The sequence below is a fragment of the Bubalus kerabau genome, chromosome 18, assembly GCF_029407905.1.
Source record: "Bubalus kerabau isolate K-KA32 ecotype Philippines breed swamp buffalo chromosome 18, PCC_UOA_SB_1v2, whole genome shotgun sequence".
Lineage (NCBI taxonomy): Eukaryota > Metazoa > Chordata > Mammalia > Artiodactyla > Bovidae > Bubalus > Bubalus kerabau.
Window position 1 is genome coordinate 60,602,560 of NC_073641.1, and position 25,003 is coordinate 60,627,562.

At 45.9% G+C, this 25,003-nt stretch overlaps 1 protein-coding gene across 4 annotated transcripts in view; it reads right to left on the reverse strand.

Annotated features, from left to right (window-relative positions):
* The window catches only part of TRIO (trio Rho guanine nucleotide exchange factor), a 363,130-nt gene that overhangs the window by 25,852 nt on the left and 312,275 nt on the right, over window positions 1-25,003 (reverse strand). For 3 of the 4 annotated variants that reach the window (XM_055555137.1, XM_055555139.1, XM_055555140.1), the window contains 8 exons: window positions 19,960-20,252; window positions 18,284-18,454; window positions 15,617-15,712; window positions 7,927-8,075; window positions 6,053-6,119; window positions 4,636-4,739; window positions 2,834-2,903; window positions 471-560 (listed from right to left, as the gene is read on the reverse strand). In XM_055555137.1, the coding sequence (XP_055411112.1) occupies window positions 471-560; window positions 2,834-2,903; window positions 4,636-4,739; window positions 6,053-6,119; window positions 7,927-8,075; window positions 15,617-15,712; window positions 18,284-18,454; window positions 19,960-20,252 (1,040 nt within the window). The remainder of the gene's footprint in view (window positions 1-470; window positions 561-2,833; window positions 2,904-4,635; window positions 4,740-6,052; window positions 6,120-7,926; window positions 8,076-15,616; window positions 15,713-18,283; window positions 18,455-19,959; window positions 20,253-25,003) is intronic. The other variant, XM_055555138.1, reaches the window with a different exon arrangement.

A 25,003-nucleotide genomic window follows, 5' to 3' on the forward strand; every position in this document is an offset into this window, starting at 1 on the left:
TCTAGCTCTGGTGAGCGGGCTCTACTCTCTCGTGGCAGCGCGTGGCCTTGTCGGGCCATCCAGTGCACGGATGTCTTGCTGCGGAGCACGGACTGAGGGCGCCTGGGCTCCAGAGCACAGACTCAACAGCTGTGGCTCCCGGGCTTAGATGCTCCTCGGCATGTGGCATCTCCCGGGCCAGGGATCGAACTGGTGTCTCCCGCGCTGGCAGGCGGATTCTTTACCACTGAGCCACCAGGGAAGCCCCAAGCCCCTGACTTTAGCCGTGACCCTAGTGCTCTGAATGCTGAGGGGTGTGATCACAGGTTGTTTATACTCACTTCTCTGGTTTACAAGAAAGAAACACAAGTTCAGGACTCTTATAACTGAGGCTAATTTCTTGACGATTGCTTAATCTCATGGGAAACGAATTTTTGGAAATCAACTGTAACCAATGATTCAGAACTGCTTTGTAACTCAGTCAGTCTTACCTCAAAAAAGGTGTCAATGTATTCTGAGACAATGTGTTCAGACTTTGGTTTATTTTGACAATAAACTATGTACATGTGCAACCTTCTCTCCTAGGAAAGGAAGGCAAACAGGTGGGTTAGAACACAGGAAGCATGTGCACGGTGTCAGCGCATTCGGAAAGGAACTGTTCTTTCGAGAAAACCGCATGGTTAGGCTCTTGGGAGCACATCCCAGGTTCCTGATGCTGGCTCCAAAAACAGCCCTTCTTTATCTTTCCCTCAGATCTATCAAACCCCACACTTTACCTGGGAAAACACCAGGGGCGGTGAAAGCATGCAGTTCTTGGTATTAAACCAAGAATCGCTTTCCCACCTTCAAATCCTGCCAGTGGTTCCGGGAAGCCTGGCTTTTTTTTTTTTAAACGAGGTTAGAAAAAGCTCTTTAGCCTTCAATACTGAAGGCAGTCTTAAACACTGGCCAGGACTTCCTGCCCTGACCCTCAAAGTGTGCTGTGCACACCCTGGGGTCCCGAAGGCCTCCTGGGGATCCATCAGGTCAAACTATTTTCAAACGATACTAAGTTGTCACCTCTCCTTTTCATGTGCTACCATCTGCAGTGATGTGCAAAACCGGTGGTGGGAGAAACTGCTGGCATTTTAGCAAATATCCCTCACCACGGCACACGCAGGCTTCAGCTAAGACTGTCTTTGATGAACTGATAAAAATTCATTGCATTAAGACTCAACCACAGGCTATACGCCTTTCTAACCTTCCTGTGGTAAGACTGGGGTCCTGGTGACAGGTCTGCCTCGTGTGAGAGCAGGCGCGGCAGCGCCCTCGTGTGGCTGAGCCATGAGCTGGACCAGCTGCTTGTTTTTACTTAAACGCCTCAAGAACTATAATTACTTATGCGTGGGTATCTGCTAGACCCTTTCCTGAACATGGATAAAATAAGCCTGTTGTTTCAAGGCAAACAACCTGCAATGTCTATTAATACTGAAAAATGAAGCTTTCAAGCAAAAAATTAACATTTTGGAGAACGTGGATCTGCCATCTTGAACTTGACCATGAAAACGAAAGTGAAAGTCACTCAGTCTTTGCGACCCCAGGGACTATACAGTCCATGGAATTCTCCAGGCCACAATACTGGAGTGGGTAGCCTTTCCCTTCTCCAGGGAATCTTCCCAACCCAGGGATCGAACCCAGGTCTCCCGCATTGTAGGCCGATTCTTTACCAGCTGAGCTACCAGAACTTGACAATACTTAAAAGATTTTTGTGAAGAGATGGGTGGTGATATGAACAAATCTGATTTTTTCTTTTTTTTTGGCAGCGGGGATACTGTTTATTGAAATAGTTCACCATCTGGAAGATCTGTCTCAATCAGTGGGGTCAGGGTTTTCCAAAAGACCAATGCAGGATGTCAGGACCTGGTGCAGGAGGGAAAGTGTCTTTAACAGCAAGATGGCTCTATGGCTTTCAGGGCAACAGAAGTGAGGTCACCAATGGGTTTTCAGATTCCATGTTGCAACTAACCTTTAAGAAATTCTCACTTGAGTTTTGGTGCAGTATCTAAGAAAACTGTCTATAAATTATCTGAAAAGGCAATTAAAATACTCATTCCTTTCTAACCAAATATCTGTGTGAGGACAGATTCCCCCCCCCCCCCCCAATAAATTTTAACTAAAAAACATATCACAGTAGGTTCAATACAGAAACAAGATATAAACATGCATCTGTCTTCTATTAAGCCAGACATTAAGGAGATGTGCAAAAATACAAAAGCTCTGGTCACTTTGAAAATATAGTAATTTTCCCTAAAAACCAAACCAAACAAAAAAAAACCCTTTATTTTTAATGTGCTTATTGAATTAATTTGTTTGTCTTATTGCCACAGCATGCAGCATGTGGGATCTTAGTTAACCAACTAGGGATGGAACCCACATCCCCTGCAGTGGAAGCATGGAGTCTTCACCGCTGGACTGCCAGCAGGTTCCAACATGCGCACTTTAGATTTACAAATATTTGGTTACTGCTTTAAACCCGCTGCACATCTAGGTACATCACTATCTGCACCAGCACTTCTTTGCCCAAAGACGTTTCCAAATGTTCCTGCTGCTGGTCTGGCTCTGGTCCCCTGCGGACCATCTTGGCCTGTTTGTGAGCTAAACAGCCAACTCGGGCCAGGTGACTGGGAAAGCAGAACGTTCGCATGTAGAAGAGCAGTGGGGGATTTGAATTCCAACCAGCTGACACTGTACGGTTTGATTTCATTCTCAATATAAGCATTTCTGTAAACTGCCAGTGAGTTCTCCTTTCATCTGACAAGCCAATTACTAAATATGACAATACAGAAGAGAATATAAATAATGCTTCTGTACTTACATGTTTAACAAAAAGGGATCCTAGTTTTTCCGGATCTTCAAGGCACTTCTCCAACTCTCCTAAAAAAAAGCTGCAACGAAAGGAGAAATATTAGAACCATCTCCGATTTGGCCTTCTAATTTTAGACTGAGGTTTAAATTTTCAAAATAGTCCGTTTTGACATTAGCAATCTGGAAGTGTAAAGTGTATGTTTAGCCAATACAACGCACACTAAACGTTTTGTTAGGACAGAAAGCAGAAAGAGATACAATTTACAACAGTTTAAAAAGGTTAAGTCAGAGCAAGACACCTCTTGACTGGCAACCTTCCCTTCCTCTGGAAAATCCACATTTCTGTTTCATTTTTTAAAATGACTCAAATAATAAAATCTCATCTGAATATGGGGTAAAAAAAATGCTTCAAAGCAGTTGGTCATTTTTCTTTATCTTGGTCTGCATACCTGTGAATTTCATATTCTTTCCATGGTCATTTTTAAGAGGCTCAAATCTGAATGTAATCTGTGACAGCTTTGAGGTTTTCTTTAAAAAATAAAACTTTTCTCAAATATTATCAAAATCAACTTCTAGGTTGCAAATATTAGGTCCCATTAAGATAAAATTGGGGCTTCCCAGGTGGTGCAGTGATAAAAAATCTGCCTGCCAATGCAGGAGACACAAGAGATGAAGGTTCAATAGCTGGGTCGGGAAGATCCCCTGGACAAGAAAGTGGCAACCCACTCCAGTACTCTTGCTGGGAAATCCCATGGACAGAGGAGTCTGCTGGGCTACAGTCTATGGGGATACAAGAGAGTCGGACATGACTGAGCACACAGCATACACACAAGATCAAAAGTAGGTATAACCATAGAAACAAAACAAAACGGATGACTGCTCTTCACTTTGTCTGAACTAGAGTTGTTGGTGAGATGTATGCCCACCTTAGCTATCACTTCCATATGTTGATATCTGTATCTTGGATTTTACCGACCTGCAAGCCAGCACACCAATGAATGCCATGCTGAACTGTCTTGCACTTGAGGATGCAATATCCTCTAGTTTTGCACATACCATGCAGACACCGTATCTCCAGGGGCAATTTCTCTGTCTGGTCATCCCAGCAGCTTGGTGCTGTTTCCCCTTTTCTGTCATAGCTTAAGAACCAGCCTTGGGACCAGAGGATTAGATAATGGCACCAAATATACCTTTAAAAAGTTGGTTTCACTACAGATCAGGACAGGTGTGGCAAGGTACTGGAATCAGATTTGATATTCATGGGCAACCATGTCTACTTTCCCCATGAATGCTGACTTGAAAAATAACTCTTTCATGGTAATTTCTATTTATTACAGAGGTGGCTGCAATTTTAACTACAAATACTCATCAAGGCTTACTCTATGCAGGTATTGTTCGAAGTGCTTTATGTGTGTGTATTAACTCAGTCACTTCATAAAAACCCTACGAGGAGGGTAACACAGTGACCCAAATGAAGGATGGAGGCAGACAGCTCAGGGTCAGGACCAGACTATGAACCCAGATGGTCAGACTCTGTACCCAGGCCTCCAGCCCCACCTTCCCCCCACGCCCTGGGCCCCTGGATGGACCAGCATGAAGAAGGTAAGGAACTTCCTTGTGCCATGAAACATAACCAGAAAATTCCTCAGCAAAGCAGTACTTCCTCTGCACCAGCTGCCTGCACGAGGCTATACAGGTAGTGAAATGAAATAATTCAACAAATGTCCTCTCCCACCCCCCGACAAGACTGTGATGCAGCTCGGCGGTGATCACACACTGCCCACGGTCGGGCACGGTGTGTATTTTACGTACTCTCTGTGCCAGTCGTAAATCTGATGGATGTTGCCAAACACAATCTTGTCTTTGCCTTTCATGTCGTCAGGAACACCATCTTCTTTCATAAGCGCCATGTAGCCCTAAAAGTAAATATTTAAATATAAGATTATTTCATTGAACATGTTTGAATCAAGTAGTGGTTTACTGACTGAGAGTCACAGAGGACAAAACAGACATACGCACTGTCTTTTAAACCAACTGTTTAAGAACAAAAACCTTTTGAGAAATATGTCCTTAACTGGCCCGTGAAAATATAGTCACATTCATTGCCATGACTTTCTCTCCCTGAACTGTTTAGCACTCAAAGATCAAAACTCTTCTGAGGAACTGGAAAGTTTAAATAAATGTAATCATCTTGTCAGATTGTAAATATTAAATATTTGGCATGAAGCGTATTTCCTCTGTTCTTTGTACTGATCTGATATAAACAGATTTTCTTTTCTTTTTGGATTATCTACATAATTTGTTAAATAAGGATTTAATAATATACTTTCCATAAATTGATTTCTAACACCAGCTAGTTAACTATGTTGCTAAAATGTGGTTTAAAACTTCTATATAACTCGGATGGGATTCAGCCTATACAGGAGGCTCTGAAGTTACTGTTGGAGTGATGACGGATATGTCATGCATGTTTAATCTTTTATGTTATGCAGTTAACTGTAATAGCTATTACTCTTCATGGAATGTCCATCCAAAAAGTATTGCCTTGTACATATTTGCAAAGCTGAAAGAATAAATGGTAAAGTTTTATTTTACAAAAATACCTTTTTGATCAGTTGAGTTTACTAATATGATGATGCCCTGAAGTTAATGTAGAGACAAGGCCAGAGATGACCCTTGATTTCCGATGAAAGGCAGTGGCTTTGCTACGATTACAAATTGCAGAGTAACTTCTGGTCAGTGAAATGGTGACATATTTGTTCTGTGAAAACTACAAGCAAATGGCCTGGGGCGGCAGCCACCGACCAAACTCCACACCCAAGGGGGATTCAGGATGTAACTGAATCCAGAGCTGGTCACACTGACTTTTCAACCACAGATGTCCTCATTTCCGTGGTGATGCCCACACGCTTATAAAATAATCAAAGGCCAGATTTCCATACCAGAAATTCTTTTTTTTGGAGATAACATTTATAAACTTAAACTATATTAAAAAAGGAGACTCTGTCAAGATGCACTGTTCAAAAGAGAAGTCTTTAAAAATTATTAAGATATTTGGCTAAATTTTATTTTTCAGAAATATGTTGTTGGTCGTTTTACTGTTTTGTTTTAGTCAAACATGTTTTCAAGGCTTTTGAGAAGCTATCAGCATTCGACTGTCCAAATGAACACCCTTCTGACAAGCCTTAGAGCTAGCTGATACAAGTTATTTATCTCTGAAAGTACACACCTCCACCACACAGCCGAGGTCCCGCACATAGTCACGCTCTGTCTCCACTAATTCTTGTAAAACGTAGCTGAAAAAAGGGAGGGACAAAACAGTGTTTACAATCCACAATCTAAGGGATTTTCTGATGAAACTCTCTCACACTTTTTCTTTCATCAGGTCGGATTCCGCAGGGGCTGTGAAGTAACCTAACAAACTTGCACTTTGGGTCCCCAGCCACTTACAAGTTCACGTGGGTGACCCACAGGAACTGTGGGGGTCACAAAGGACCTCCCGTTCGGGGTGCATTCCTGTCACCAGACTGACCGTGTGGACGATGACTAAGAGAAGCTAGGACATAGCTCTGCTATGAAGCCAAGACATTAAAGGAAGCCGGTCTTCTGCTTCTTTGTGTTTTAACGCTTGAGTCATTTTAAGCTTTTCTGGATATACAAAAGAAATTTAACTCAGATGTTTAAAGCCTTGGGTCTGAACACATCATTCAGAAATGTTCCTTTCAGTAAGGATCAGTAACCGTTTAAAGCCACTTAGATAACAGAAGACAATCACTTGATTAGTTATGGCTGCTGCTGCTAAGTCACTTCAGTCGTGTCTGACTCTGTGCGACCCCACAGACGGCAGCCCACTAGGCTCCTCTGTCCCTGGGATTCTCCAGGCAAGAATACTGGAGTGGGTTGCCATTTCCTTCTCCAATGCAGGAAAGTGAAAAGTGAAAGTGAAGTCGCTCAGTTGTGCCCGACTCTTAGCGACCCCATAGACTGCAGCCTACCAGGCTCCTCCATCCATGGGATTTTCCAGGCAGGAGTACTGGAGTGGGTGCCATTAGTTATGGCAAACCACCTCAACTGACCTGTAAAAGTTAACTGGCTGATTGGTTTGTTTTTTCATTCAACCAGCACCTCCTATGCACCTAAAGTCACTCTAGATACTGGGATACACGATCAATCAAACCAAGTCTCTGTGTTCATGCAGCTGGGAAATTTCTTCCTCTTCTCCAAATATTTTTAAGCCTTTTGTAATATTTTTCAGGACTTTTTAACTGAAACCGAAAAATTCTACCATGAAGGTATGTTTCATGTTTCTGGGACTGCATTTAATTCTACGTTGACTTCTTTTTTCTTTACTACTGTGTGTGTAACGGGGCTTCCCAGGTGGTGCAGTCATAACGAATCCGCCTGCCAATGCAGGAGACACAAGAGAAGCGGGTTCAATCCCTGGGTCAGGAAGATCCCCTGGAGGAGGAAACGGCAATCCACTTCAGTATTCTTGCCTGGGAAATCCCATGGACAGAGAAGCCTGGTGGGCTACCGTCTGTGAGGCCGCAGAGAGTTGGACACGACTAAGCAACAGAGCACACGTGCATGTATATACTGGAAAGTACAGCAGTTTCTCACCAGCAGTGACATAAGAGATTCTCATACCACTCTTATTCCCAAATAAAGTACAGTGCAGAAGTAAAAGAGTGAGAGCTGCGGCTATGCCTCACTGCACCCTCCTGAGGCTCTGAACACTTTGCAAATGCACGTACATGTGGCACATTTACCAAGAACCCGCCTGCCAAACGCAGAAGACTCGCAAGAGGCTCAGGTTCGATCCCTGGGTCAGGAAGATCCCCTGGAGGAGGGCATGACAACCCACTCCAGTTTTCTTGCCTGGAGAATCCCATGGACAGAGGAGCCTGGTGGGCTACAGTCCATGGGGTCACAAAGAGTCCGACATGACTGAGGCGACTTAGCACGGCATGCTCGTCTAACTGCTCAGCGAAGAGACCCTGGGTCTCCTCCTGCGACTCAGAGAGGACCGGGCCACAGCTCTGAAGATGGCAGGGCCAGCAGGGGAGCCCCCGAGCGCTGACAACTAGAACACTGGGGTCTTACTGGCGTCTCTTTAAAGAGCTGGACTTCCTCTCTTCCATCTCATCGATGGGCGAGGAGGAGGATAGCAGGGAGTTGTCTGAAGGGTTGAAGGAGGGGCTGCTGCTGTCCCCCTGGTCGACGAGGAGCGAGCTGGGACGATCCTCCAGAGCCTGGAAAAAATCAGAGCAACAGTCATGCCTCCCGCCTACACAGCCCAGGAGGCTGAAATTAGGACCAGGAGGTCTCCTACGTCAGAATACACAGCAGGCCTGGCCTGTGACACCGCAGAACCTATGGGTGTGAAGTCACAAGAGTGTTTAACAACAAAAGCCCCAGCATTCATCTAAAGACCGAGCAAGAGGGAAGTCAGAACGCTAACTGCAGTGAATTTATGTCTATTAATATATTCTGTTCATAGTTACCAAATAATTAGGAACAAAACATTTGATTCACATCACAGACTGCACCCATTTCAAATCTGGTCATTTTCTGTTCAGTTACATTCCTGCCCCATGAAAGCACAACCATTTCAGAAGCGTGTGCAGTCAACTCCGTTTGGGCTGGCACACCCCGACACACTGCCCACACTCCCTGTTGGTGACTACGCAGCAGCATCAGCAAACCTGTATTTTAATTTAAAGAAACGATTTGTTTCTTGACTATCTGTGAAGCCTTGACTCATACTTCCATGCATGTAACTCATGCAGCTAAAATTAATCTCCATTTCTGTGACCCTCCCAACTTCTTTCTTCTATAGGTAGTGGTTGTCATGCTGGCCTCAATTACTTGTCCACAACTCTGTCCCTCACTGGATTTTAGTTCCTGTAGGTGAGCGTTTTCATTGTTGAGATCCACTTGAGAACCTCGAATAAATCCGTGAAATGACTACTGATGACTTTTTCCCCTGGGTTAGTGTGGCCAGGATCAGCAAATGATTACTTTCTTATTGGTATGTATTAATTTTCTTTCTTAATCAGAATTCACCAAGTTTCTAGGGGTACAAGTGACAGTTCTTTCTCTTTTTAATTGAAATATACACGGTTTACTATGTTAATTTCAGGTATCCAGCAAAGTGATTCAGTTACACATATATGTATGTTTTACATATGCATATACTTAGAATCTGAAAAAGGATATATGTATACCACTTTTCAGATTCTTTTCCACTATAGGTTACTACAAGATACTGAATATAGATTCCTGTGCTATACAATAGGTCCTCGTTGTTTATCTGTTTTATATACAGTAGTGTATATCTGTTAATCCCGAACTCCTAATTTATCCCTCTCTCACCTTCCCCCTTTGGTAATCACAAATTTGTTTTCCATGTCTGTGAGTCTGTTTTGTAAATAAGCTCATTTGTATCATTTTTATCAAGTTCCATATGTAAGTGCTATCATATGATATTCGTTTCTCTGACTTACTTCACTCTGTATGACAATCTCTAGGTCCATCCATGTTGCTGCAAATAGCATTATTTCATTCTTTTTCAATGGCTGAGTAATAGTCCATCGTGTGTGTGGGTATATATACCCATCCACCCACACCCACATATATATGTGTGCGTGTATATATCTTCTTTATCTATTCATCTATCAATGGACACTTGGGTTGCTTTTATGTCTTGGCTATTGTAAATAATGTTGCTATGAACATTAGAGGGCATGTATCTTTTCAATTAAGAGCTTTCATCTTTGTTGGATACATGCCCAGGAGCTGGACTGCTGGGTCATATGGTAGCTCTATTTTTAGTTTTTTTTAAAAACCTCCATTCTGTTCTCCATAGTGGCTGTACCAAATTACATTCCCACCAATAGTGTAGGAGGGTTCCCTCTTCTCCACACCCTCTCCAGTGTTATTTGTTGACTTTTCAATGATGGCTATTCTGAATGGGGTGAGGTCACACCTCAGTGTAGTTTTGATTTCTACTTGTCTAATGATTAGCGAGGCTGAGCATCTTTTCATGTGCCCGTGGCCCATCTGTATGTCTTCTTTGGAGAAATGTCGATCTAGGTCTTCTACTCATTTTTTGATTGGGTTATTTTTTGATATTGAGCTGAATGAGCTGTTTGTATATTTTGGAGATTAATCCCTTGTCAGTTCACATCATTTGCCAATAGATGACAGTTCTTCTGAAACTCCCACAGTGACACAGCTGGACATATAGATGATCGAGAGGTATTTAAGCAATGTAACTGGGGAAAATGTGACGCACTTCTCTTCAAACAAAAAGCCTGATACAAATTACAAGAACACTTAATATTTCCTACCAAGTTAAAACCTCTAATACTTGTCCTGTTTCCCGTAAGAGTGACAGGCTGAAGCCGGTGTCATCACTAAGCGCAGCTTTGAGGACACCAAGTGTGTTCCTGCAATCTTGTTCATCAAAACCATCAGATCAGATCAGATCAGATCAGTCGCTCAGTCGTGTCCAACTCTTTGTAACCCCATGAATTGCAGCACGCCAGCCCTCCCTGTCCATCACCAACTCCCAGAGTTCACTGAGACTCATGTCCATCGAGTCAGTGATGCCATCCAGCCATCTCATCCTCTGTCGTCCCCTTCTCCTCCTGCCCCCAGTCCCTCCCAGCATCAGAGTCTTTTCCAATGAGTCAACTCTTCGCGTGAGGTGGCCAAAGCAATGGAGTTTCAGCTTTAGCATCATTCCTTCCAAAGAAATCCCAGGGCTGATCTCCTTCAGAATGGACTGGTTGGATCTCCTTGCAGTCCAAGGGACTCTCAAGAGTCTTCTCCAACACCACAGTTCAAAAGCATCAATTCTTCGGCGCTCAGCCTTCTTCACAGCCCAACTCTCACATCCATACATGACCACTGGAAAAACCATAGCCTTGACTAGACGGACTTTTGTTGGCAAAGTAATGTCTCTGCTTTTGAATATGCTATCTAGGTTGGTCATAACTTTCCTTCCAAGGAGTAAGCCATGGAACTGTGCAAACACACCAACTCCTGCTCTCAGTGAATGAAAAAACAGTTAAGGAACAGGGCTCGGTGAGGAAATAGCATTCTTATTTTTAAGTAAACAGCTCTTGACCTTGACTGGAAGCACATGTGCAGCAGTCGGGCCGGGTCCACGCGTGCGGGTCCCGGAGGCCGATCTCGGACAGGAGGTTGGAGGATGGGCGGAGGGAGGAGCAGTGCTGTCTGCTGCCCGGATTTGCGAGGAAACAGCTGCAGCTCGTTAGATTTAATGACGGTCACTTCAACGGTGAGGAGAGAGACAGGAAAGAAAGGTTGTAGAGGGCCCTTTACACAGAAGAGGGCTGGGGAGGCACCGGACTTCATGGACACCCGTGAGGGCCCCTCTGGACCCGGCAGCTGCATCCATGGAGTGTGGAGACACCCCAGAGGCCGTGGACACGTTTGTGCCGTCCACTCCCAGCCGCCCAATGGCCCCTTCTGGCAACCGTGCTTGAGTAAAATGGCAGGAGCGCTGTCCCAGAATGGAAATCTGATTTGGATGGATTATTTGTGAGGGTCTCTGGGTTCAGTGGGTTTTTGTGGGTAGGTTCTTATCAACTTTCCCTATTCCTTAAATGAAAAGAGAGTATCTATGTAGACTTAACTCTTCAGAGGGCTTTCTGGGTGCCTCAGCGGTAAATAACCTGCCCACCTAATGCAGGAGATGCAAGAGACACAGGTGTGATCCCTGGGTTGGGGAGATCCCCTGGAGAAGGAAACGGCAACCCACTCCAGTATTCCTGCCTGGAGAATCCTATGGGCAGAGGGGCCTGGCGGTCCATGAAGTCCCAAAGAGTTGGACACAACCAACCAGTCCATTCTGAAGGAGCTCAGCCCTGGGATTTCTTTGGAAGGAATGATGCTGAAGCTGAAACTCCAGTACTTTGGCCACCTCATGTGAAGAGTTGATGCATTGGAAAAGACTCTGATGCTGGGAGGGATTGGAGGCAGGAGGAGAAGGGGACGACAGAGGATGAGACGGCTGGATGGCATCACCGACTCGATGGACATGAGTCTGGACGTGAACTCTGGGAGTTGGTGATGGACTGGGAGGCCTGGCGTGCTGCGATTCATGGGGTCGTAAAAAGTAGGACACGACTGAGCGACTGAACTGAACTGAGCAGAAGCACACACGGCTTCTCTGAGGTTAATGTTGGTAAACTGTATTTTCTTAAGAAACTTCCCATTTCATCCTAGGTTTTCAAATTTATTTTCAAAGAGGTGAAAGAGGTAACGTGTCATGATTATTTCAATTCTCGCTGATCTTTTCTTTATAGATTCTTATTTTGTGGATCTGGTTTTTTTTTTGCAAAGGTTACCTGAAGTCTGTATGCTTTGAAAAAACAAATCTTAGGTGTTATTTATTATTCCCTTTTTCTGTTTTTCCAACTCATTAATTTCTGTTTTTAGCTCTGTGAATTCAGTCCTTCTGCTTTTTTCCAAAAACAAATTGTACTGTTCTATTATCTTGAGTCAGATATTTGTTTCACTTATTCTCATTCTTTCTTGGGTTTCTCTTTATATTCAGATCAACGAAGAGAAGAAAGCCCCGAAGTCAGCTGCAGTCCCTGAGGCTGTTGGCTGCCTTCGCCCCCTCCACCCACGCTCAGGAAGTCCACGCTTGCCTGATCAGGAATGTGGAGTGGACAGAGAAGTGAATTTCAGGGAAGGGCTTGTGGGGTGAGGAGAGCCAGCTCCTTGAACACAGATGGCACAACGGCAGGACACCTTCTCCCTTCACCTCCCCAGTCCACTGCACACATGGCTTTGGAGGGCTAACAATTCAGTGTTTCAATCTGATTGCAAAGTCACGACAGCCTAAGAGATCGCCCGCAGGAAAACAAATGGGGGGTGACATGGCATCCGTGAGCCGTGCAGGAGTAACTCAGAGTCATGGGGAGCAGACGGCGGGAAGGAGGGTGTTCAGATGATTCACCAGCAGTTTTATCGGCAAAAGCAGTTCTCATTTGAGGATTAGTCACAGGAAACCAAGGCAGAGCTATGTTTCCCTTGAGCCAGAAAAAGAGGGCGGAGTCTAGATTACATTCCATGGAGAATGAAGGAGCAGCGAGTCCACCATAAAAAGCATAAATGTGGTTCTCCAATGGGGAGGGAAGGCACAAGCTGAGTGCTCGGGTGGAGGGAGCTCGGCTAGAGCTTATCAAACAGCACTGGGTTTACAAACCCCACCTTCCAGCTGAGAGGCGGAAGCAGACAGTAGGAGAATCTGAACCTACATCTCTGATTCCAAACTCACGCCCTCTCCACCCTGCCAACAGCTTTATGCCCATTCACTTCGAAGAGTTGTGAGTAGTAGAAATAACTCAACTTCAACCAATAGAGTTTAATTCTTCAAAACTAAAAAGGGGGAATAAACCACTACGAGCTGAGAGACACGCATAGAACTTCTCTTCATCTGAATTTATGACACGTCAACCTCAACCCACTCACAATGGAATCCCTTCAAACAGCTGCAGAACAATGACTAGCAGGTTGACAGAGTGCTGTCTCATAACATTCCTTGGGAGAACAATTTCAATTAGACAAGCATGACTTTAATGATCCTATAACTGTTGTGTATAAATGGCTGTTTCTAAAATGTTTAAGGATGCCTGAAAACTCAATTCAGTATTATTTGAGCATCTTTTTAGACCATTAATCAACTTGTTTCTCAAACAGACAGCCAGGATGTGGCTAAGCTCCATTCATACTGACATGATCCCAAATTTCTGAGTGGGAGTTAAGTTTCCCAAGTGGAGTTAAGTTCTTGACTTCTCTACCAAGTCCTTGTAGTCTTTCTGTCTAATGGCCTGTCTAACCTCAAAGCTCACCACCACCCGGCTGGGGGTGGGGGCCAATACCTGTCAGTCTGGATTCTGGATGTAATTCCCATTTGACCGAAACAACCAGCCTCATCAGCAGCTGCTTAGGGGTGGGTGGGAGAAGAAACTGGAGTGTTTTATTTATACATATATATATATAAACATAGTACCTAGTTAGTACTAGCTTTGGAAGATAAATTTCTAACTTTAAAGAAGTACAGTTAGCCCGTGAACAATGCAGGGGTTGGGACACTGGTCCTCTGTACGTCGTCCCTCAGTATCTGCAGTTCCACGTCTGCGGATTAACCCACTGCACACTATGCTGTCTCTAGTATTCACTGTTGAAGAAGATCTGTAAGTGGACCTGTGAAATCCAAACTTGGGCTATTTAAGGGTCAACTGTATTTCCTTTTATCTAGCAATTCCAGTGCTAAAAATTTACCCTATAAGTATACTTACATGTAATTATAATCACACATGTAATTAGCATGAATATTTATGCAAAAATAAACACTGCAGTCCATGGGGTCACAAAGAGTCGGACACGACTGCGCGACTGAACAATTAACAGAAATGAAAATTAAAAACGATAAATCTATACACACACACACACACACACACACATATATATAATGAATTTACTTAAATAAATTATAGTAAACCTTTGTCCCTTATCAGCTGGTCAAGTTTTTACACACTCTGTGTGCCTTGGTTTTCTCATCTGTAAAATGAGAATACGGCAGTGTGTGCCCCACTCATAGAGTTGTTGAGGGGAGTACACAGAGAGAACGTTGGGAGGGAAGCATATCAAACTGCTCCACAGTGGTTACTCTGGAGAATGGAGTGTGGGAGAGGCTGCGGGCTCTTATTTTAGGAGTGGTGAGTTTTAAAAGATGTAGTAAGGTAGTAGGTATACGAGTCTAAAAAGCTGTTACCATTACTGGTTTTTCTATTTCACAGGAAAACTTAAGAAACAGAAATCTACTGATTTGAATCAGTCAGAAACAATGCATACCTAACTTCAAAGAATCAACATCTGATTTGGGGCTTTTATTAAATGAAGCCATGCTGACCCACTAGGGACATGGGGTCACTAAGAGAATAAAGCCCTGACTCAGCAACACAAACCTTTCTCCCTCTTACACTGCAGACCCCAGTGAAGGATCGCAGAGGCAGCCAGAGACCCCCAGTGGCACCCGCGATACCAACGACCCATGAGAATGGAACTGACCACACTGGCTATGACGATGCCAGCACTGCAGACCACGTGGGTCAGGAAAGGGCTGACCATGGCTCCTGGGAGGTCCCTCTAAGCCCCCGGAATGTCCTGCCTGATGAAGTCTGTCTACCTGGGGGTTCTGGCCTCAGACAGACAATCTATATACTCACTGAGTGACTTCTGGTGGGGGCTTTGGGTCATGTGCTATCTTGATCTCCAGAGGAACAGGGGATGGGGTGAGCCATGTGAGGGGTCAACCTTGTGTATGTGATGGAGCCCAGATAAAAACTCTGACCACCGAGGCTGGAGAGTGGGGTTGGGGGTGTGGGGTGGGCGGTGGTGGCCCTTGTTGGTGTTACCCTGCAGGTATCACCACACACCGTGCGATTCTGGGAGAGGCTAGCACTGGGCACGTAACTCCATGGGGAGAGGACAAGGGTGGCCTGAACGTGAGCTTCCCGGACCTGCCCCTGTACGTCTTCCCTGGCTGACCTTCACCTCCATCCTTTCACAGGAACGAACTGCAACCGTGGCTCGCTAAGTTCTGTGAGTCTTCAAGCCAATTACTGAACCTGAGGATCCGTCCTGCAGACTAGAGACCCACCTGTGAGGTCACCCCCCTCCACCCCCACACCCCAATGTTCCATGAGCCACGTCCAGCCCTGAGGCCTGAGCCCCTAGGAAATCTTACCATCTTGCTTTTCACGAGTTCCTCGATTGCACTGACAAGCTCGGCTGCGCTCGGCGTTTCGGAGCTGGTGGGGCGGACTAATAACCGAGAAGAGGCCTAGAGAGGAAGTTGAGAAAAAGAGAGGGGGGAGGGGGATGCCTCATGTTAGTCACTGGACAGACGGAAAATTCTCCTGCAAGCTCAGCCTCTTTTTAAAAGTAATTCCAGACCAAAAGACCACGAGTTTGTCTTTGTTTGCATTTATTTAAAGCCATCTTTTAAAATTTACAATATTCTGACATGAAACACTAAATAAGACCTGTCTGGGATACATGTGGAAAGCAGACAGAGTCTGGTTTTAATCTGCAGCCATGTCCCATCAGAATGTTTCTCAAAGAGGTGACTGGGCATGGGGGAGGATTCTAACTCTTTTTTCAACTGCTGGCTAGGCTACTGGCTAAGGAGGGAAAGACGGAGATCAACAGAAGAGTGACAGGCTTAAGGGCTAGTGAATGAATCCTTCAAGGAATCGGGAACCAAAAACAGGATACTAAAAATGGCTCTACTGTGCGGATGGGGTTCAAAGAAAGAAGGAAGGAAAGCAAAGGAGCCGGGAGCACTGGCCAGACAGGGAGGAGGGGGACAAGCTCACCATTTTCTGTGCCATCCATTTCCCCAGATTAGTGCAGAGGACAGGAGCTCTGTGGCCTCACAAGCTATCGGATGCCATTTACGGCTAGAGTCAGGGTGTACAGGGCGGACAGGTAAGGGGTCTGCGGGAGGGGCTACTGAGCTCAAGTTTCAGTAATTAGCAAACACGCTGTGTTTGCGGATTACTCGCACCGTTAATTTACTGGAAACTAGAAGAGGGGTGTAATATGAACCTTGCTTCATATTAAGGACAGCAGAGATGCATGCAACACACGGCTAGCTGTCCTAACGATGCATGGCTCACGGCAGACACATACGGATCTAAACGTTTACAATGAGGCAGTTACAATGTGGATCCAGATATGCACTTGGCAAAACAAATGTTGGCTTGGTCTAATGAAATCTGAAAGATGAGGTGAAGAAAAGAAGGGAAAAAAAATTCAAATGGAGAGGTAAGGAAACTGAGCCAGAACAGACACAGAACACAAGTCAACATAATGCTGCAGTGAAAGTTTACAAAAAGAGAGAACAGAACAAAACAAAATATTAGTCACAGGATAATATACTCTCTGGGAACATCACTATCGATTTTTGTAAAAGAACTTCTATGGATAATACCCAATGAAGTCATACAATAACCAGTGATTTTAGCAATTCAGAAGAATATAGTGTCATCCACTCTTTAAATGGAGAAAAACACCCTCCTGGTTTGGTGAATAGGCCAAGCAGGCCTGGCACCTCACTGTTTGGCTAACCATTCTGATTTACCCAATTTTAGTTTTCTGCCTTCAGAAAGGTATGGCTAAGAATGCTACGAAACCACTGAGGAGCTCTCAGAGCCCTGTTGCCTGGTGGTGGGTTTGTTCTGTGCAGTGAGAGGTGAGCTTCTCTGATCTCAGGCCACCCTAGCCCTCTGCAGCATGGGGTCTGCGTCTCGGATGACCCCCAGACTCGGGACTCAAAGCCAAGCTACATTCCTCTGCCAAGACCCACTGTGCGCTGAGAGCCCTGGCGGAGTAGGCGGCAGAGTTCTAAAGAGGAGGGGCCTGAGGTTAAGACTGACGTGTGATGACCCCCGGCCTCAGGGCCGTCAATCACTGGGCTGGGCGGAGCCTGGGTCAGCACCCACGGGCCATCCAGCGAGTGGTGGCTGTGTTAGCACGGAGGAGGGAATCGGGGAAGGAAAAAAGTGAAGACGGGGGAAGACTGATGAAAACGTCTGTTTTATTCAGAAAACTTGGTTTCTGCCCAAAAAAAAAAAAAAAAAAAAATCACCAGTAATGACTTCATAGCGTGGTTTTCAACACCTGCCAGTTTGGAGAAGCAGGCTGGGCTGGAACGCCAAAGGATGAACAAGCCAGTTATCAGGTTTCCTTCTTGATATTTTAGGGTTCTACCGCTGGGAGGCACAAAGTAATTTTAGATCCTGTAAGAACTCAGGAAAACCCAGAAAGCAAAAAATAAAGGTTTACTTGGCCCGAATACATCCAAAGAGGAGACTCGTGACCTTGAACGGACTCCTGAGCTTTGACAAACTCCGGTTTGATCCAGATGTTGGCCGTGTTGGAAAAAAGGGACTGGAGAGCCATCCAGTCTAATCTGAAAACCACACCTGTGTGCAGAGACACCTGACACAGAGAATCAGGTGGGCTCGTGTGTGTTTGGGACGAAACCACGCACGCAGGCAGGACAGTGATTTCTCTGACTGTCCACTCAGGGGCCCTGGTCAGGACAGTGAGAAAAATTAAAATGACTTGAAAGGTAGCAATTAGGAAAACATCCATTAAAAATGTACTGAAGGTACTTATGCAAGCACACTTGTAGGGGAGACTGCGCGTGTTCCTACAGCCTAAACACACGGCCTATGTTATCTATGCTTGGGGGGAGAAGGCAGGCAGATTTCGGCCTGGAAAACCAGCACGTGTTCCAGACGCCTTTTCACAGCCTGGGTCGCTCTCTATGTCTGGCCCTGAGGCTGGGGCACAGGAGCGAACCGCTGGGCCCTCTCCTGACTTGGGGCAGCCACGGCCCCCTTACCTTGTCGTCCTGGGAGTCCGGCTGGAGCAGGCTGTGCTGCTGGATGGCCATGGGCGGCGGCAGGGGCACGGCGTCGGCCCCCTCCTCCCCTTCTTCCTCTCCGCAGCTCTGCATGCCCGAAGATGAGGACTTGGAAAGTGTGCCACTGCTCAGGCCCTCGTTCCGGCCTCTCTGAAAGCAGACCCACATTCTCCCGTGAAAACCTGGCCCTGAGTATCAGTGTCCAGGCATAGAAACTGAGCCCTTGGGGGTTAACGGGAGATGGAAACTGACAGCAGAAACCAGGCACAAGCCCCTTCCAACCCTGATGGGAACTCTGATTCCTGCAAGTGCGCCAGCTCCGTCACCAGCCAGCTGGACGAGGGAAGGGCCGGGAGTGTCTGCAAAGGGACTGCCAACATCAACCGTTAGGCTCTGAACACGTCTCATCTTCAAGAGGCCAATTTTAAAGAAAAGTTAAAAAAGTGAACCATCACCCTCTGTTTTCTCTGGTCTCGTATTTCACTTTTTTGTTACTTTTTGCTCAAATAAAACTCACTGCAATCATGAGAGCATAAAGAAAAATACAATTCAAGGTGTATTTTAAGAATGTAGTTCATTCATTTTTCCCTAGTCTTACTTTTATAAAAAACTTCAGTTTTTTACTTCTATTAGGAGGACCCAGTATATTAAACAAATAGATGAGGACATAAATGAATGATATGCTCCAGTGAAAACCCACGGCAAAAACAGGCCCAGGAGAAAAGCAGCAGAAACCACACATCTGCAAAATAAATTAAACGATACCAATCTTGTCCTCCTCCCCCATTCTCTCTGCCTTTGTCTTTCTGAGTCCGTGGGGAACCAGGGGGATGGGGATCCTCATTAAAAACTCTGAGGGCCCCTCACTAACACCACATTACTGAAGACCCATCTTGGGGATCATGAAAAAATTCCATTCCTTACAGTACAATTTTAAGGTCCCTCCTCTCCAAAGGAAATTAAAAATAATTCCTGGTTGGCCTACATACATCTATCTTTGATGACATGGGAATAATGCAGTGTTTACTACTGGCTTAACAAAATAATTGGATGTTTTCTACTCAGGACAAGAGGTCAGTATGAATATACATGAATATGGGGGCAGGTCTGGTAGTAGAAATACTGGAGGATGCAGGCTTTCCCCAGTCCTTCCAAGTCTAAAATTGGTGCTTCCCTGCTGTGGAGAAGGAAATGGCAACCCACTGCAGTATTCTGGCCTGGAGAATTCCATGGACAGAGGGGCCGGGTGGGCTACAGTCCATGGGGTCTCAAAGAGTCGGACAGGACTGAGCGACTATCCCTCACTCACTACATGGCTGAGGACTAACCCAGAGACTGCTTAGATCGTCTGCATCCCCAGGGTAGGGGGGGGCACCCCAGGCTTTGCCTGTGATGGAGGTGGTGGGGGGGCTGGGGCAGCAGGGCACCACTTTCTCCTGGAGCAGGCAGGGGGTGCCCCCACGCCTGGGGAGGGGGGCTCTCAGTCCTCTGATCTCTTGATCAGAGGCCACACGTGGATCCCGGGCCCCAGCATGCTGCTAAATGCATTTTGTGGGGCTCTGACACCGGTCCTTTCCGGAAACACCCGGAAAACCACCAGAGGAGGGTTATTCGCTGGGCCCAGGGCTCGCAGGGGAGACGCCGCAGACCCTGACCTCTTCCACGGTCTCGTCCTGCGGGGTGGCCGCGCTGTCGTCTGAGTCCTTCTGCGAGCCGGCGTCGGCGCTCTTGCGGACCTCGCGGCTCTTCTTGTGCTTGTGCGCCAGCTTCTTCACGTGCCCATCCGCCTTGCCGCTGCTCAGCCGCCGCACCGGGCTTGTCAGCCACTTACGCAGCGTGTTGCCCGGGCGCTTGGGGCCTGGTGAACTCTGCGCCCCTACCATGTGGGGCTGGAGGGAGGCCACGGAGGCAGGCGGGCTGGCGTCGTTGCTGGAGACGGACAGTGAGTCTGTGAGTGAGAGAGAGAAGCCAATGTGACTGGCGGCCCGGTAAAGAAGCCGCCTGCAGTGCGGGAGACCTGGGTTTGATCCCGGGGTTGGGAAGATCCCCTGGAGAATGGAACAGGGCTACTCATTCCAGTATGCTTGGGCTTCCCTGGTGGCTCAGATGGTAAAGAATCCGCCTGCAATGAGGGAGACCTGGGTTCAATCCCGGGGTTGGGAAGATCCTCTGGAGATGGGAACCAGCTACCCACTCCAGTATTCTTGGGCTTCCATGGTGGCTCAGATGGTAAAGAATCCACCTGCAATGAGGGAGACCTGGGTTCGATCCCAGGGTTGGGAAGATCCCCTGGAGAAGGGAAAGGCTACCCATTCCAGTATTCAGGCCTGGAGAATTCCACGGACTGTATAGTCCCTGGGGTCGCAAAGAGTTGGACATGACTGAGTGACTTTCATTTTTCACTTTCAAAGCCTCTGGAGGTCCCGCTCGGTGCCACTGGGTCCACTGGTGTGGGCACCACCCAACCGAACACCAAGTTCAGTGACCTCTGGGAGCCGTACCCCCTGGTTCTGCCCTGGGGGTGGGGGTGTCGGAGGAGATCCAACCCGCGGGTTCACCGATCAAATGGTTCCCGAACTTGAATTTTGCCAGAGATCATTTTTCTCCACGTGTACTGTGCCCCGCCCCCCAAAACCTGAGTCACCCATGCTGACAATCAGCATCAGTGCTGCACAGACTCATAATGTCACTATCACTTAAAATATCACCGACATCGGAGGACACACTGTTTGAATTATTTTCACCCATTTTCTTGACAGACAAGAACCAAGAGAAAGAAGGGCTTAAAGAAGAATTTAAAGGAAATTAAAGACTAATCCTGGTGGACAAATATATTAGTTTGACTCACTCCCACTGAATAAAAGTACCACTCAATAAATAAAGTGGAGGCACACCTCAGGGGTGTTGTGGGCTTGATTTCAGAGCACTGCCATAAAGAAAATACTACAATAAAGTCAGTCACATGAATTTTTGGTTCCCCCCAAATTAGACTGTTCAAGTGTCCAACAGCACTGTCTAAAAACTGCATATACTTTAACTAAAAAATACTTTACAGCTAAAAAAAATGCTAACCATCATCTGAATCTTCAAGTCAGTCATAATCTTTTTGCTGGCGGAGGGTTTGAAACTTGCAAGAATCAACAAAACGTGACACACACACACATGAAGTGAGCGAATGCCGCTGGCAGAACGGCTCCCACAGACGTGCCCAACGGAGTTGCCACAAACCATCAATTAGTTTAAAAAGCAGGTTCTGTGAAGCGGAAAAAAAAAATGCAATAAAATGCAATATGCTTGAATGTATTAATATGTATATGTATGTGCATGTATGACTCCGCATGCATGTGACCTGGCAAATCATCATTGTGACAAACAGCACCCTTCTAGAAAGCTCGGTGTGAAAGGATAAAAGCTGGCTGGTCCCGCTTGTTTCCAGCCATGAAACACGAATGTGCAGCCCCTGCTCTCAGCCTCAGCACAGTTCCTTTGAGGTGCTGGAGTTGATACCAACAACCATGAACAAAAACAACAACACATTTAAAAAATAAATAACTTCAAATAACCAAGCTGTTACTTGAAAATATACCCCCAATGAACATCCTCATGGGATTTGAAAATTCAATACAGTCAACCCTGAACTGATCGCTTTTGCTGTTGAACAAACTTAGGTAACAGCCGACACTCAATAGCTCTGTGCAGTAACAGGAGATGTGACTTAACACACAGAAAGCCAGTGACCTGGGAGACCTGTCGGCCCTGTCCTGAGCCCTGGACTCTGGGAGGACACCCCCACTGTGAAATGGTCTCTTTAGGGACCAGAATGAGGAAGATCATTTACTCTGCGTGTCATTTTCTTCCAGTCTTTCGAAGTCTTAAAAACAATCTTTAAAAAGATGATTTGATACAGACACGTGTTTGAGCTGTATTTACCTCTGCGGCCCTGGAGACCCCCATGTGCCGCAGCTACAGAAGGGGGTTAATTCCTCCCACTCCCGTGATTACATGCACAAGAGTCGATAGCAGTTTCACACTCGCCCGGGCGAGACAGTGCAGCACCGCTGTCCACCTCTGCCCTGTCCCTGCTTGGTCGAGCCTTGCAGGCAGAGAGGGTATAATCTTTTGTAAACAGATGATGCGCTTCAAGCAAGATTGCTCATTCTTAAAAATATACATTTTCGCAGAGGCGACTTCGGCTCAGAACTAATCAATGTAGCATTCTGTTTAAGAGAAAATCCTTTCTCCCTCTGTGTGGGAGTACGTGTGTCTGAACCCGCCTGCCAATGCAGGATACTCGGGTTTGATACATATATTTTTATTTATTTTTATGTTAAGTGTGACTGAAACGTTCCCATGTCAGCCTCGTGCTCCTCAGGCGCCACAGGGACGAGGCGGGAGAACCAGGCCATCAAGTTGACGGAAGCCTTCCTGCAGGAGGCAGCATTGAAGCTGGCCTTTGGAGCTGGGCCTGAATAACACATTATGAGCTCACAAGGACGGAAGCTCCCAGAGGGTGGGGGCCTTGTCTGACTTGTCCCCTCAGGTGTGCCCAGGGCCGGGCACAGTGCCGGCTGTATAGGAGGCACCTCATATGGACTGGAAACAGCAGAAATTCCAGCCCAAAGAAACAGAGATGCTGATTCACAGCCTTATGTTCCCTCAGCTGAGTAACCGCACCAGACAGAGAACCGTGGAGGTGGAAGTGGCAGGGCCTCCCCAACACGTGGTGAGCATCCTGATGGAGCTCCGTCATGCCCCAGGAGCCGAGGGAGGCAGGGAAAAGCAGAGGCTGACTCACCAAATGAAACCAAATCAACTGCAGGCCTTAACATTCATCAGCAGAACACCGACACCTTAGAAGTGATGGGAAAGCATATGTATATATAGAGAGAGATATATATCTCACCTACTAGGCTCCTCCATCCATGGGATTCTCCAGGCAAGAATGCTGAAGTGGGTTGCCATTTCCTTCTCCAGGGGATCTTCCCAACCCAGGGATCGAACCCAGTTCTCCTGCATTGCAGGCAGAGGCTTTAAAGTTCATATATGTATCTGAATATCTGAAGTTCATATATGTATCTGAATCACCCGAAACTAACACAACATTGTAAATCATCTATGTAAATCAATGAAAAAATAAATACTAAAAAGAAAATAAACAGAAGTGATGGGGACACCAACTAAGCCAACAAACGGAACTTCCATGTGTTTTTGTGCCTAAAAGACGGCACTTGGGGATACGTGGCGCGGGAGCAATACAGCACATGCTACGGATTTTTATGCAGGTGTTGCTGGTTGTAAAAATGGTTCAAAAAGAAAAACAGTTAGAGATGTCACTTCTGAGCTTCTCTATGTAGGCTCAGCTGCATAGGATGGTTCTCTGCACTTTGAGCAGTAGTTTCAAGAGATTTTTTTTCCTCAGTTGTCAGGTCAAGCACTAGAAACGTGGCCGAGACCTGAGTGGTTGGGCCTAGAGCCAGGAGAAGGTAGAGCTGTCCAAGGTCCGAGCTCACCAGTGCCGCCGATGAATCGTGTTCCCAGGAAACAGAGGTGCTCTTCTTGAGCTGCTATTAGTTATCACTTAATGACATTATTTCACTTAACTGGAATATTTATGACTCAGAAATATGCTAACAGTGGTTTACAAACTAAGAAGGAAATTTTTCTGTTTTAAAAATTTTACCTTGGAAAATGATTTCGTTTCAGAAGCCTGAAAATGTGGAGGGAAAGTTTCTTCACCTGTCTCTAAGATTAGCAGGTATTTCTTCTTGTGCAGGTCTGGTTAATGAGTCATAATTCAGGTGATTAACAATGAAAAATAACCCCAAACTAGAACAAACAGATAAATTCCTTCCCTCTCCAGTTTGTTTTTAACAATAATATTCAATTCTTTACACTGTTGGACACACAAACCCATTGATTTGGGCTAAACGGAGTCTCTTAAGTTGAAAAGAAAAAAACCAGTAAATCTTATTTTTCTCTTTTCAACTAGAGACTCATTTTGCCCAGATCAATGGATTTTAACAGTCCATTTACAAGCTCTTTATCAGACTGTGACATATGCATAAATCAGGAATTTTAAAACACTTAAAAATTACTTAAATCAATCATTAATGCTATGCTAAGTCGCTTAAGTCGTGTCCGACTCTGTGCGACCCCATGGACAGCAGCCCACCAGGATCCTCTGTCCACGGGATTCTCTAGGCAAGAATACTGGAGTGGGTTGCCATTTATAGAAGGAAATAAAAGTGAACGTTGCTCAGTCGTGTCCAATTCTTTGTGACCCCATGGACTATATAGTCCATAGAATTCTCCAGGCCAGAATACTGGAGTGTGTACCCCTTCCCTTCTCTAGGGAATCTTCCCAACCCAGGGATCGAATTGCAGGTGGATTCTTTCCTAGCTAACCCACCAGGGAGAAAGGAAATAAAGGGCTTACTATTTTTCGTCATCTGAAGGACAGATTCTGACCACTAGACCAACTGCTCTGATGCCAACTTTAATAACGTGTCCTAATGGCATCAAGTAGAATTGAGGTCTCTGATGTGACTGAGCATCAGTCACATGACACACAGGTGTCATGACACACAGGTGGTCTCCTTGGGAGGCCCCTAATCGCTGGTTTGCACACAGGTGCCTTCCCCAGCTGAGCTCCCAGTGGCTGGATACACTGTGTCAGAAGGCCCTGGCCGAGCACAAGTG